This window comes from Toxotes jaculatrix, chromosome 7 (genome assembly GCF_017976425.1).
Source record: "Toxotes jaculatrix isolate fToxJac2 chromosome 7, fToxJac2.pri, whole genome shotgun sequence".
NCBI classification, from domain to species: domain Eukaryota; kingdom Metazoa; phylum Chordata; class Actinopteri; family Toxotidae; genus Toxotes; species Toxotes jaculatrix.
Window position 1 is genome coordinate 24,860,486 of NC_054400.1, and position 14,944 is coordinate 24,875,429.

At 42.0% G+C, this 14,944-nt stretch overlaps 1 protein-coding gene across 1 annotated transcript; it reads left to right on the forward strand.

Annotated features, from left to right (window-relative positions):
• The first annotated feature begins 135 nt into the window (after positions 1-135).
• vps37ba (VPS37B subunit of ESCRT-I a) lies at positions 136-14,522 on the forward strand. The gene is made up of 4 exons (XM_041042349.1): positions 136-292; positions 5,864-6,035; positions 10,429-10,511; positions 11,818-14,522. Exons 1-4 carry the CDS (start codon positions 188-190, stop codon positions 12,307-12,309), a joined length of 852 nt encoding a protein of 283 aa, XP_040898283.1. The 5' UTR covers positions 136-187; the 3' UTR covers positions 12,310-14,522.
• Positions 14,523-14,944: the final 422 nt, after the last annotated feature.

Genomic DNA, 14,944 nt, shown 5'->3' on the forward strand with positions numbered 1-14,944 from the left:
ATGTTTTCTTTTTTTTTTTACACTTTGATTGTTGCTCAATTGACGTTCATTGTGGTATTTCCGATGGCACCTGAAGGCAGCATGGGGCCTGTATCCTCTGTAGTTCCTGTAAGAGAAGCTCAGTCAGCTGTCACAGTCTGAGAGGCGAGAAGAGGGATCGCAGACGAAGAGACACACGAGAGCTAAAATGTCTAGTTTTTCAAACAAGTTTAGCGGTTACACGATGACACAGCTCAACGAAATAGTGGAGGACGACGACAAACTCACGAAAATGGTCCAGGAGATGGATGAGGTACGTTGGGCTGTGGGCTTTTGTAGTCCGGTGTTAGCTACTGACTCCTTTTTCTCGGTCACTGTTTTTCCCTCAGTCCTTTGTTGTGCTTTGCCAACAGACGCTCGGAAAGGTTACGGAAATGGCTGCTTCGACTCACATTCAGGGTTTGGTAGTAAACAAGTGTTGTCAGGCGAACTGAAATGTCCCGAAACACAAAGCAGGTTATGTATCGTTAACCTTGGGTCGGGGCAGGGGAAAGCATTGTCTCAAGTTTTAACACACGAGGATTCCCAGTATGCGACATTTGCGCCCCAGTAAACTACACTTTAAACAGAGTACAGAAACTGGTCAGTGTTCAATAATACTTAGAAAAATACTAATGCTGAGTCATTAAAAAAAAAAAAAAAAAACAAGATTTAAGCAGTAGCCTAGCTTCGACATGCTGTCAGGGGCAGGTCGTCGTGCCAAACTTCACTCACAAATCCACCGATTCATGGCTGAGTTTTCTTGCGGCACAGACAGACCGATTCGGAGGAAAACAGTACTTAACAGTACTTATAAACCCTTATCTGCAATACACTGGTTCAATATACACTCCGAACTGAAGGAGTACTTACTCCATTATAACAAAGGACATTTTATTGGCTCCGAATGCTGTTTTGTGGAATAATGCTATATTTAGTCGAGGTTCACCACATAATCTTATACACTCAGATGTATGTGGCGTGTTTGTGAGCCAGTTTGCAAAGTAACATTAAATAACATTTTCAGAGTCACCTGTCCATACATGACTATGTGACCTGACTTAAGCAGTTTCCAGTTAATATGTACCTGCTTTGCAGTGTATCATAGGTCTGCCCTTGTCATGATATGCAGTTGATAAGCCTCAGTTTTTCCATAAGGAAAGTGATTACAGGCCATAGTCCGTAGGAAGGTTTTACCACAGACATCAATTTGGTATATCAAGACAGTGGGCTGACAGATTAAAAGGATTTTTATACAGGATTTGTGCTTCTGATTATTTCCCATGCTGCTGCCAAAACAGTCATTTCCAGTGTGGGCTTTAATCTACCCTAATGTCCTGCTGAATCAGCGCCACCCGATCTGTGGAGTTGGATGAATTTTCCCACCATACTGATCCTCTCCTTTTTTTTTTTTTTTTTTTACAGCAAGGTGCAAACTCTTCAGGAAACACTTTGTCCTTCTGTGTCTTACCCTACAGCTTGGACTAGATCAGTGGTTACAAACATTAAACTCATTGTCTGGACACAGGAATTTTTCATGTCTGTTGTCATGGTGTTGTGGCTTTCACAGTCTAATTTAAGCTCGTTCTGCGCAAGAGTGAGGACGTGCTGCCTAAAATGTGATAAAATAAGCCTGTCCCCTCACACATGAGAAACTGTAAGGTACTATATGTCAGCTTAAGCACATCAGATTCATCTCACCTCGCAAAAACAAGAAGAACACAGTATGGTATATTATTAGCGATCTGGATGAATGTTGTGCTGTGAGCTGGCCTTTTGTGTTGTCAGTTCTGTTTTTCATCCACACCCTGTCTGGTTGTCTCCATGGTTTCATTTTCCTCTTCCCATAGGTTACAGAGAGGGAGGGACTTGTTTATGGCAATGACACAGCAGTTGTTGACTTAAGTTGGTCACAAGATTATTGAAGAGAATCAGCCAAGTAAAGACATGCCTGAGCCAAAGGTGGAACCGTCTGGGGAATTCTTTCTTTATAATACACCGAACGGAAACAAAGGCAGTGGGTGTCAAGGCATTGAGTGAAACTTGAGAGTGCTGAGAAATACTGAGTATACAGTACTGAGTATACAGCTGTAGTGTGAGGACACAATCCCTTCCCTCAGATGTAGATACACATGGTCTGCTGCAGGCAATAATGTTCTCATTTTGCAAATCACACACTGACGGCAGCGCTTGTTGTGCCTTTTGAATAATGCAAATAGCGCTGCCATGAATTTGTTTAGATTCAGTACATCCTTTGTCTTTTCCCTTGAATTGACCTTAGACTTGTTGCACTTGTGTACTGTGTGCCATTCATGTTCTGTTACAGTATACACTAAATGCTACATGTATGTTTGAGTGTACGAGACTATGTGCGTCACAGCTGTCTGTTTGTGGCTTGTTATTTAAAGCAAGCTCAAGCGTCAAGAAATATGTAGGATCTTTTCAGCAACGTCTTGATCAGCTACCTTTGGAGTGTCCTCTAAGCTAAAGCCCAATGATCTTGATTTGAAAGTGACCCAGTTTTATAATGTCACCATGTGATGTTTGGCTCATTCAGGCTTTCTATTGTACAAGATGAAGTGAGGGAAGATTAAGCTGAGCACTGTCTCTCACCTTTGCCGCCTTATCTTTTTGAAGTCTTTATTAATCCAGGAATGAGTTTTACAGAGCATACAGGCTGTGCTCCAAGGTCAGTTATATACATTTATAAGTGAAAAGTTATTATAAGATCAAGGTCCATAAACGCCTCATGCGCTGGTTAATTGCATTAGATTCAAACATGGTCCAATGATGCAAATGAATACTGGACTTTTGAGGCTGATACTGATATTGATGTTTGTGGGAATTTAAAATCCAATTTATCACCCAACACAATGTTTTACATAAACACATAACATGAGCAAACATTCTTGATGCACATCAGGGACACACATTAGGACTATTAAGACAAATCTGGATATGTTTTGTGTGTGTAGTCAGATAAAATCATACAGGTGAAAGATGATTCACCCATAAATAAACAGCTTTAGCTGAAGTTGGCTTTTACACAGTTCACACTCCTGTTCCCTCTGTAGGCTATAGGTTCCACATTGCTCACCCAAACTCACCCAAGTGTTTTTTTTTTGTTTTTTTTTTTGCCTTTTTAACACAAAAAAGGCAAATCCGTGTTTCTTTGGGTACAAGAACACGCAGCAGTTGGTGTTTCGCAGGATTTTTGGGACCATTTACTGCCAGAACTCCAGTCATTGCAATCCAATTTTCAGCGTGTTGTCTGGTGTATGTACTCAGTTGTAAGGTTTATGCTCCTTCTTGATTGTCAAAGACTGAAGAGTCAACCTTTAGGTGTGGTTTCCAGTCTCTGTAAGTTTCAGCAAATCTTTAGGTTTGTCCCAAGCTTTAGATTTGTTACTAAGATACATCCAAAGCAGGGCATTTACAGTTCATCTCTGGTTCATAGACTTTGTAAGAGTGGTACTGTTTCTAAGTTACCTCAGTTACCTTGTTTGGTATTTCTGTACACTAATAGTTCCACAAAGAAAATTTGATGGTTTTGGTTGCGAGCAGGGACTCAGGATGTCACCTTCGGCCTCAGAGTCCTCAAGCCAGTGTTGACTTTCACATCCCTTTGGTTTCTCACTTTTTGTGAGTGGCGTATTACAGTGACCTGTATCTAAATGTAGGCTGTTACACCATCTCTCCAAAATTCAGGTCTGTAGTCCATTCAGACAAGCCCTTAACCTACATTTCCTGTGATTATTCCAGCCCTTTATGGAGAGAATGGAGTACTGGAGAACATTTCCGCCAGCAAACAATTATGTGTTTGGTTTGACAGAACAAGCCTGCAGTTATGGATGCTATTTAAAGGTTTGCTTCTTCAGCGGGCCACGATGAAGGAGTGAAAGGGAGGCCGGTCACCTCAGGATATGATGCCGCAAAGTGTAGCGGTAATAGACATAATTTAGCTGCTTCTCCTGCATAAAATGTTGTTTTCCCCCGTTCAGTCCGACCACCAAACAAGACCTGCCTCTGTCACGGGAACTAGAAAAGGTTCCATAATCACCGTCTACGCTGTCGTGTATTTTTAGACTTTTCCTACACGTTCTCGCCCAATCCTGGTAATATTTGCACTTACAACATGTTGGTCGGTTGTGTGAAATGAGTCATTTGCGATGTAGCAGGGGAGCTTTTTTTTATTTTATCCTCTACTGTTCTCACTGTAGCATGTTGTTCCTCCCACTTGTCTTCATTGTTTCAGTTCAAAATTGCATTAAAGAGACACTCCACCAATTTTTACATGAGATTGAGTTTATTCATCACATAGAGTACTTCTCAGCCTTTAAAAACAAGTTATGAGGGAGGACGGGGTGAAAATGGACGTGAAGATGTCATCAGGGCGATCTCTAAAAATTTGCAGTACGTACTGGAGGTGTGGGGATCTTAATTTAGTGAAACCAAACAAACAAACTGTGTATACCTACTTTTTAAAGTAGCTGTGAGTAGCTTATTTACTATATAATGTATTATATTTATTGCCAGCCAGTTTTTAAGTGTGAAATTTATGTACCACAGTACCACACAAAACACTTCTGAAACTATACAACACTTATGAGTGATGGCGCAAAATGAAATACATAAGTGTCCAAAATCTGTGTGACATGAACTGTTCACTGAACCTGTTGTTTCTTATATAGAAAATGAGTGAGTGAATGAGGGAATGAGTCAGCGCGCACGATAGCAGGGCCCAGATCCTGGCACACCTGGATGAAATGCAGCTATGATTTATGTTATTTGATCCACCCATGGTTTTTCCTCTATGACATGTCAAATATCTGTTGTTAAAAGGGTCTGTTGTTTAGTAACACAGTAGACATTACAGCTGGACATGTCAGTGCTGAGGCGCTGTACGTTTGTCTGTCCCCCGCTGCTTAAAAGTGCTAAATGTTTTTTTAAGGTTAACCAAAATAACAAATTGCTGCCTTTTAGTATTGTCCTTGCTGGAAGGATTTTAAAGCCTGTGCAGTTTTAAACATATTTTTATTTTGATCAGTTTTATTTTACTTTTTTAAATTTGCTAGAAAAAAAAACAAAATCCAAACAACTGATATGAAATGGCCAAGGGTTATAAAAGAGATGAGGTTTATCAAACTCTTGTTGTAAAGAAAAGATTTTGAACAGCTCTATGAATCATTTGTGGTCATGATGTGTCTTTTTAAATACGTGGAGAGGGTTGTGGGAGTGTGAAAACTGGCAGTTTAAGCGTGATGACTCATAGTTAATATTCTCTACAATAACTTTTTTCCGTCTTTTCATTTCTTTAGATGCCTCTCAACAAAGAATTAACTGTAGAGAATGATTTCTTTGACATTGTTAAATGTGCATCCAGTATGAACGAGGGTTCACTGATAAGTTCATGGCCTAAGGTAGAAGGAGTCAGTTTTAGGAAACCGAGCACATTTATTTTTCAGCACAGTCTCCTTCTACATTTAGACTCTTAGTCCAGCAGTCATGGAGCACACTGATCCCTTCTTAGTACAAGTCTGTGTCTTAGACCTCCAGGAAGTGGTCCACAGTAGAGATGACATCATCATCATCACTGTCCAAATGGCGATCATATTCATCTTGGGGAAGTGGTAGTAGTCTGAGGCTGACAGATCAGGTCAAATCAAGCCGAGGAACTGAGGAACTGGATGTGTGTCACCGGAGCTGTGTAACTAATCTCCTTCTGTGTTAGGCCACGAACTTATCAACCACCCCTCCGAAGAGAGAAGTCTTTTCTCTGTCATGATGCAGGTAATGCTAAAAAGACATTTCTGACATTTCTGACATTTTTTGTTTTCTTTTGTAGATGCAGGAAGTCCAGCAGAGCAAGGAGAAGACACTGGCCAACAATCGAACCCTGGCTGAGCAAAACCTCGCCCTGCAGCCCAGACTGGAGCACAAGAAGGAGCAGCTCACCAAGCGCTACAGCTGTCTTCAGGAGAGCTTTGAGTCCTATCAGCTTCGCAAGTCTACCCTAGGTACAGAAAGTCTGAGAGATATTTTTTATGGAGTGGTTCATCTCATTGTCTTAAATTTTTAATGTTACCCAGCTCTTAAGAACTTATCTTAACCACACTCTGATCCCTAAAGTCATTGATACATAAACAAACTGAGCATGTGGCACAATACACACAAAGTCGAACCAATTACAACCTTTTTTTTTTTTGGTTATAATTATACTCTCTTGTGGATTTTATTATTATAGCACACTGTGATACAAATGCCTATTATTTTAAACACACAACAAACAATGCCATTACACATCTACTTTTTTATTTTAACATGGAGTGAAGTTATTACAGTGGAAGAATAATTTAGCTTCTGTTCTGTTGCACTTTCAATTAAGGCAGATCATTTCAGATTGTCATCAGAAAACAGAACAGACGTCAGTGAAGCTAAATCAGATTATTATTTAGATAATTTGATGGTACCAGCTGAGATATGAACCAGAAGCAGGGGCAGAGAAAGAGGCCTGTGACATGCTGACATGTGCTTTCAGCCAGAACGGGACTGGGGACGTTACCTGCTACCCCTCATAACCACTCGGCCACCACAACACCCTGGATCTCCCAGACCTGCTGGATGTCTCATTTAGCTAATACTTACTTTGATGATGTGATACTTTGACGATGTACCATGAAAATAGGACTGTAGCTAAAAATGATGTTCATTATCAGTCTGTGGATGAGTTCCTCCATTAACTAGTCTTTAAAAACCTCAGCTGACAGTGAAACATGTTCGACAGAAAATTGGCACCTGATTTAACGAAATGATCAGTTAATCATTTCAGTCATTTTCTAAAGAAGAAAAGATACTGAAAATAGTTGTTTGTTACAGCGCTCCTGGTTCGTTTACTACAATGTGCAACTGGGAAAAGCAGCAAATCTTTAATCAATAATAATAGTTGGCAATTTAATTTTGTTGATTTTTTAAATCCAAGTGGAGTAAAATAACTCTATGTGTAGTTTGTATGTGTTGTGTATTATATTATAATTAAGTATGCATGGGACTACACAGTGTGTCTGCAGCAGTAACAGATTTTCAAGTTAGTAAATTTAATTGACTCTGAATCATATTCAGGTGATTCAGTTTCACAGGAACCTTTTCATTCTGTCAGTTAAAGTCATAGGAAGTTGAGGTATTACATAATGTTTTTTTTCCCCATATTGTTTGTTCTTATTCAATGCGAACACGTGCCGAAGAAACCTGTTTCACCAGTTCCCTCATTTTCCATCAGAGGCTTCATTAGCCCTGTTACCAGAAGCTCTGTCGTCATGTTGCTGCAGGAGTTGCTGCAGCTGAACTCTGTTCAGGTCGAGCGAGCTCCAGATCTGATTTAGATCTCTGCTGCAGGATACAAAGGCTCACAGCGCTGTAATATCCCTCGCTGACACACCTTCACAGTACTTCCTAGTGTGTGAAGAAGACGGACTGACGATACTTGTGACCTTGTTGACGCAGTGGTTGCCAGGCAGCCATCTCAAAATAGCATGCCGGCCATTCACTACTCTGCTGCACTGATAAAAGTTTGACTTTGCCTCCTTTTCTGCAAGGCATGCAGACTCTGAGGGCTTGTTGTTGTAATTGTAATGCATGCACACATGTTTTGCTTGTTGTCTTGTCATTGAAGGCTTCAGGGCAGTAATGGTAATCTTAACTTTACACTCTGAAGCAGGTTCTCTGCTCTAACATTGTAAACCTTTGTCTTAGTGGACAGTTTCTCCGCCACAGGAGCGATGATGCAGCAGTCTGTGGTTTTGTTTGTTGTCTGCAAGCAGTGGCTTTTATCAAATGTAGGTTACCCGGTGTTCCCCCGCCCCCCGCCTTCTATGCACTAGCCGTCCTAGTTGTGGATTTGCTGTAGAGCAGCTGGGGAAGGACAGCGATGCTCAGAGCTGAGAGTAACGTAGCCGTTTGACCCAGATGAAAGATTTAATGTAGCTTTCTGTGCTATGCTGTGCTGCCCCCCCCCCGCAATCCCATCCTTTGGTGGCCTCTGCATTACCCTTCACTGTCCATTAGGCTCTGGAGGCCAAAATGGCAGGGTAGCTGCCTTTCACCACCACCACCATCCACTGCCTCTGAGAATGGCAGCCCACAGTGGGCCATTGTGCTGGCAGGCAAGCTGGTGTAAAACAGCCGCAGTGGGTGGGAGGGAGTGGTGTATGATGGGACCGACAGGCAGGGAAGTTGGGAGGCTGGGAGAGAGAAAGGCAGTGAGGCAGGCCAAAAACTCCCCCCTCAAACTCACAGCAGAGGTTGACGTGGATTCATTTCACTAAATGGCTGTCTCATGATCTCCAGGCCCAGACTGTGTGTTGTGCGCTCGGCAGGCTCTCTGCTCGGCCAGAGAATCACAGCTTTGTGTGGAGAAGTGCTGCTGATATGCCTGAGAGTCCACCTTGTTGTGGAAAGAGAGCGAGAGAGAAAGAAATGGGAGTTCACCCTGGAAAAGGGCTTTGTGTCAAGAATGAAGCCTCTGTCTTTGAAGCTTTTTCTTTTCAGTTTATTCTGCGTCAGTGAAATTTGGCAAACCAACATGAGGTTTAGGATCCAGTGGCAACAGTTCAGAGATAACATTTTGGTTTACCATTAAATTGTCCAATTTGACAGAAAGTTTAGTCTGGCATATTGTTGTTTGAGGGATCCCTCAAAACTATTTTCTGGGCTTATTATACAACAAAAAGTTTAATCATTTCCTTTCATGTTTGTCCCTCTCATGTCAACTTTGCTGACACATTGAACAGGGCATGTTCCTGGGCTGCTGCTTTTATGTAAAGTTAACAGTTAATGTTTTTCCAGTCCCCAGCAAACGAGCTGGAAGTGACACACCGACGTGATAACGGTGTGTGAAACTCTTAAACTGTGGAATACTTTATCAGTGTGATCAGTAGCATTCGTTGCTGTTGGGCAGGTGGGGGCACCTGTTCAGACAGCTGGGAAAGGCCTTGAGTGCTGTGGAGGACCGCATAGCTTGGCCATATCTTTTGTCAACGCCTCACCTTGTTGTTTGTTCTTTCTTTCTTTTGCCTTTCACACCCCTAATCACCATCACTCACTCACAAGTTTTAACCAGGGAGGCTGTTAAATTCAGGCCTGGTGTAAAGGTATACCAGTGATGGCTTTTTAACAGAAGAGGCTACATGATTTAAAACTCATGCTGCTCGTGCAGTACAATGCCTGCAGTTTCTCCTTGAACATGACCAGTAATTGTATTTGTGTTATTATTTTGTGTTAAATCAAAAAGCCTGATGGAGCTTAAGATATTCAACATCAGTAGTGGATGTTTGAGAACAGAAGTACACATACAGAAGGAAGCCCAGAATAGCAGATCAGGTTAGACTGGAGTCCCACATGAGCGGAACTACATTATAGTCCGGGCTTGTTGGTATGTAGGTGAGTTGACAGTGGAGATCAGTAACTAGTGATGTGTCACTGGTGATACTGCCAGGCTGCCGCCGTGTGCGTGTGTGCGTGCGTGTGTGCAGTCCCAGCTCCAGTTGGTGTTGACTTACAGTCCTGCTTAGGGATACAAACAAAGCAGGCTTCCTCCTTAGACACCAGGTTGGTTTCAGTTGACTCACTGGGGCTTAGCAGGTTCACAGCAAACAGAGAGGCGCCGTGGCCGTTTGGATGACTGGCAGATTTCACATATCCTGCTTCAGCTTTGTGCGCCAGGCTCATTAAAACCCGTTCAGCAACATGTTCATTTCAGCTCAAGAGTTTGGGGGAATATTTCATTTGCTCTTTTTTGTTTTTTAGCAGAAGAGCTCCTTGGTTAATTTAGGACTGGATCACACTCAGTCTGGAATGCATCTACGCTGCTTTGAGTGGTTTATAAATAATGTACGGGAATCTTGTGACTCGTGTTGAAAAGATTGTGTAAAGGAGGTGAGGAATTGTAGTGTCACAATGGATCAAATGTTGTTGTAGTCCTGGTTCACTGACAGAAAGGTCTTTGTCACAAAAACTGCACTGCTATCAAAACAGAGTAAAGCACGCAACACCTTTATTACAACAGAGTGTAGCAACGTATTGTCACATTTTAGCTATTTAATTTAACACCATCCAAAGCTTCTGAGCATTAAGAGTAATGTGGGTCCTGAAGTTTAGTGTCAAAAGGATTATTATCAGTGTAACATCTGTCCAGCATTCGTGTGTTATTGTGTGTGACATTGCATGCTAACACTGTTTATATGTATGGTGGATGGTATGAAAAGGCTGGGTAAACAGTTCCTCTGGATCTCCTACCAATCCTGCTGTCAGACAGTGTTAAATCTGACCGGTAAAATCACTGGACATGCCTTCGCTCAGTCCAGGTCTAACAGAATAATCACATCTGTGTTATTATTCTGTCTTGTAATTTAACAGACCACAAGTCAGGAAACACCACCCTGGACACTTTGCTGGCCCTGCTGCAGGCGGAGGGAGCCAAAATAGAAGAGGAGACAGAGGTAAGCTTTCTACTGCTCTCGCCATGGATGACTTCATGTGTCCCTCAGTGACACCAGTCAGTAATTCATATACCTGCCTTTCCATTTGTTTATGTCCTCTCCTATAGAAGCTTCATTGTTCAAATCTAAGACTGTGGTCAGAGAGCATGCGGGCAGCAGAATGGCTGACTAATGTAGAGGTCACAGTTTTGATCCCTGGAACAGCTTCCTGTCCTTTCAGCATTTTTGAGCTATTAAACCATTAAGTTTTTTTCCTAACATTTTTAAGTAGAATATACTACAAGGACACAACCTGTGTTTGGTGAGGACACTGTCATTAAAAAAAACCTCATACATCAACCGTGCGTAGGCTCATTTCTATGCATAGAATCAAATTCATCGTTTTCTTACAGACTGTTAGAATCTGCATGTATTTAGAGCCTTTGCTGACCATGAGTCCCAAAACACCCCTTGTGGGAAACAAGTATGATTGTGGGTGAATGGATGAAGTTACAGACATAGAAATCAACTTTACTCTAAACCATAGCTTACCAAGCTAAATTAATAGATGTATCTCCAATTTTTAACAACAGAATCATTTCTTTCACAGTGAAATCGTGCTATTAACACCTCTAGTTCATCCACTTTCTCTATCTCACTGAGCACGAGGCTGTATATGAGAGCCAGAGCATCTATTAATGACAGTGCACTGTGGCTGATTTAGTTCATTTTTCCCCAGTTGATTGGTTGAAGAACACGTACAGTTTCAGTCGACCATGATTTTCTTTGGTTTTCTACAGCCCTACCCTGGTGTATGATGGGAAGCTTTCTCACAGGCCTGATCCTGGCACATTATGTTTTTCATTTTTATCTTTTTTACTTGTTACTTTTGTCCACAATAAGTAACTTAAAGCTACTGGGACCTTTAAGTCCCTTGATCACAGTACCTGGGCGATACTGTGATTAAGGATTTAAGGCATCCTGTACATGAGCCTGACTGTGCATGAAATGTAAATGAAGGTGGAGCACATGAGATTTCTGAAGCTTTTTAAAGTTTGGCCATTTTATCATTGTTTTTGACATTTTACTGAATGAATGAGAAAAGAAATAATGATTAGATGGATGGTTTTTAAATGTTACATCCCTCTGCAGTTTATCTGAGTGACTGGCTCTGTTTCTTTGTGATTTTGCCTGGATGCTATTTCCATCCTCATGACTCATGTTGGCTCCCAACGTGGTGTGGAAAAAGAAGGATCCTCTCTGTTCTCTCTCTCTAAAACTGTCTCTTTACTTAAACTTCATCATATCTATTGACTTCTGTCAACAGAACATGGCTGATTCGTTCCTGGATGGCGACATGACCCTGGATTCCTTCATCGATGCTTACCAGAGCAAGAGGAAGCTAGCCCACTTGAGAAGGGTGAAGATCGAGAAGCTGCAGGAGATGGTGCTGAAGGGCCAGCGGCTCCCCCAGGCGTCGGTCCCTACCTCCCGATCTCAGGATGTGTCAGCAGCGGCCTCCCTCCTCACCGAGGCCAGTAACAGCTCCTCCCCTGTCCCCCAACCCAGGAGGAAACCCCCACCTCCCCCATCCCAGCCAGCCCCAATTCTAAATCCAAATCCATCTCAAACCGCTGCCCCCCAGCCTCCTGTCTTCCACTCAGCATCTCCATATCCGCCAATTCCTCCCAGAACAGGCCAACCCTTCCCCAGTGTCTCCTCTGGCTACCCCAGCCATTTCCTATCTCAGTACCCGCCTGCTTTGCCACAGAGGCCCCCACCTCGCATGGCCCCGCAGCCTGGCTTCATCATGCAGTAAATAAAAGCAGTTGCCACTCAGAGGTTTCGGTGTGTGTTGCGGACTTTTCACCACTGGGACTCCTCTGAGAACTATTTTTCTATGTCGTCCGCCTTCTTGGATTATGACCAATCACAACACAGGAAGGCAGACCCGCGCTGGCTGGTCTGGTCACGTTCAGCTGAAGCAGATCTCCAATAATCTCTGTGGATTTGTGCTCACCTCTCACTCCCATCAACACTCCCAACTAACAAGGCGTGACGAGATCGGCCTTGACTCTTGCTAGCCTGAGTCCCCTCAGCAGAAGGGCCCACTGCAGGCTGTAGTGAAACAAGTGTCAGTCTATGGGCCACAGAGCTGGGACTTGTCATTTATCAGCACTTTCTGTGTCCAGGCAGTGCCCTCAGCTCTACTGGCCCTTTAGTTTTTAAGTCTCTCACCTCCCTTCAAACATGTTCCTCAAGCTGTTGCGGAACACTAAAGTCATTCAAAAAAAGGGTTCGATTTGTCATTTCCATCTGCAGCATACTGGTATTGAATATGCAAGCAAAGAGAGACCCTAATTACTGTGCAGTTCTGATGAAAATATCATTTCCCAGAATATATTCAGGCAAAACTGCATCTATGCTGTGATTATTTTTTTTGTTTCAATATAAAAATTCAAAAGGTACATAGAAATATTTGAATTTCAGCATCTTTTTATGATATAGTACTAATGGAGTTATGTTAATAATAGCCAGGATAGACTGATTAACGTGTCATGGAGGGCTTGGGTTGATGTGCATGTGTCTAAAGTGGGTCCAGACCTGCCTGGTTGAAGATGGCTGTCTCTTGCACTTGGTCCATCTCAGGGCAGAAGTCAAAGGGGAGTTGAAGGAGAGGATTAGTGGCTGAACTATTGTAACAAATCACTAAGCCTTTAGAGTGTTGCCTGAAATGAAGGATTTATGTATAGCCATACAGTACACTTCAGATGTTTGTTGTTTTCTGTGGGTTCCTGTTGTAATGCAACACTCCTTTACGATGTCCGTTGTCTTTAACACCCTCAGTTGGAATTGGAAATTACGCCAACAGCTTCTTGGGTCTCATACATATGGTTCTGTTCAGTCTTCTGAGACACTGAGCACCAAAGACTTCCCACATCACCCTGTGTTCAAAGTCTTTCGCAACTGTCTTTTTTTTTTTTTAATATATATATGTAAGTGAACCATTTAGTGAGATACTCTACCATTGTCCCCAACATATCTGTTTGTGATGTTGAGCTGAAACACTTTTTTTTTGTAACCATGCAAGCCAGATTTCTTCAAGAGGAACTTGTAAAGTCAGTCTTGCTTTGGGAGGAAACTCTTTTCTGGTGCGATTAAAAAAAATCACTTCTTTTTCCTCCCGACTGCTGTCGCTGTGCACTGTTGAAGAGCCACGAGTGCCTACACTTGAAGTGACGTTAATCACGTCCTGCTGACTACTCCATGTTTCTCTATGCTCAGCTGTAGAAGTTAGGACCTCCCTCCAACCCTTGAAATGAAAAACTGACTTAGCATTTGGTCTTCGCCTCATGCTACTGATTTCACGTTCCAACAGAAGGTAGAAAAAGGCAGAGTGTGACTGCTGGTCTGTCAGGTTGTGTTTTCTCACTAGCTGCTGAAGGCCAGAATAGAGCGATACTGTACATGTGCCAGAGAGACAAGAGACACCCTCAGGCTGTGTGCCTAGCGGTGCTAGTGCTTCTCTTCCGTTCTTTCTCCATTGTACTGAGGTTTGCCTGAGGTGAATTCAGAGATTTCTGCATGTGTTGTTGCTATTTTTTTATAATTGGGAAAATAACAGGGCTCTGAAATGTTTTGTGTCATATCTTGGTGATAGTACTTCAAGACAAAGAAGTGGACCACAGAATGGGCAAAGCATACTTATCAGGAGGCAAAACTACAGAAGGAGAGAAAGCTAAAGCATCAATGTCTTGATGAACCAGCATTTCTAACAACTAACAACAAATAATTCTTTTGTGCATGGCCTTTTCTCTTTGTGTTCAGTCTGAAGATTCCTCCTCAGTACTTTTTTTTTTTTTTTTTTTTAGCTGTTGAGCTGCTTTCTACATTTGAACTGATCCACTGTATCCATGGTTTTCTATGTGGTTGGTGATATTTTCAGTGTAATGTTGTAGGTATTTACTTATAATGAATGTTTAAGTGGAATTTAATGCTATTTTCAAGTTCAATAAATCTCAATTTTTTGTATCTGTTTGTGTCCAGTTGCTTTTATTATTACACACTGAACACATCTGACTTCTCGCTTAATCTCTCACAAGTCTTCAGTGGGCTTGTTTCCCATGACAACTGGTTGTTTTAGTACTGAGCAACATTTTGTTTTTGAAAATGAAACAATACAGCCATCTAGTGTTCCTGTGTTGGAAATGAATTAAATGTTTCACTACTGCTGGTGAGAAAAACCAGAAAATAATTTCACAGTGTCCTGTGTTGTGAAAGATTGGTGGCCATCTTTAACTCATCATTTAAGTACATCTATAATTACACCTGTACTCTATACATCTGATGTCAATGGTACAAGGTGGAAGGTATACTTACTTAAGAAAAACTGTCAAGTGACAAGTTATGACCATAGCAATATTTCCAAGACTACACAAATACTTCACAAATGG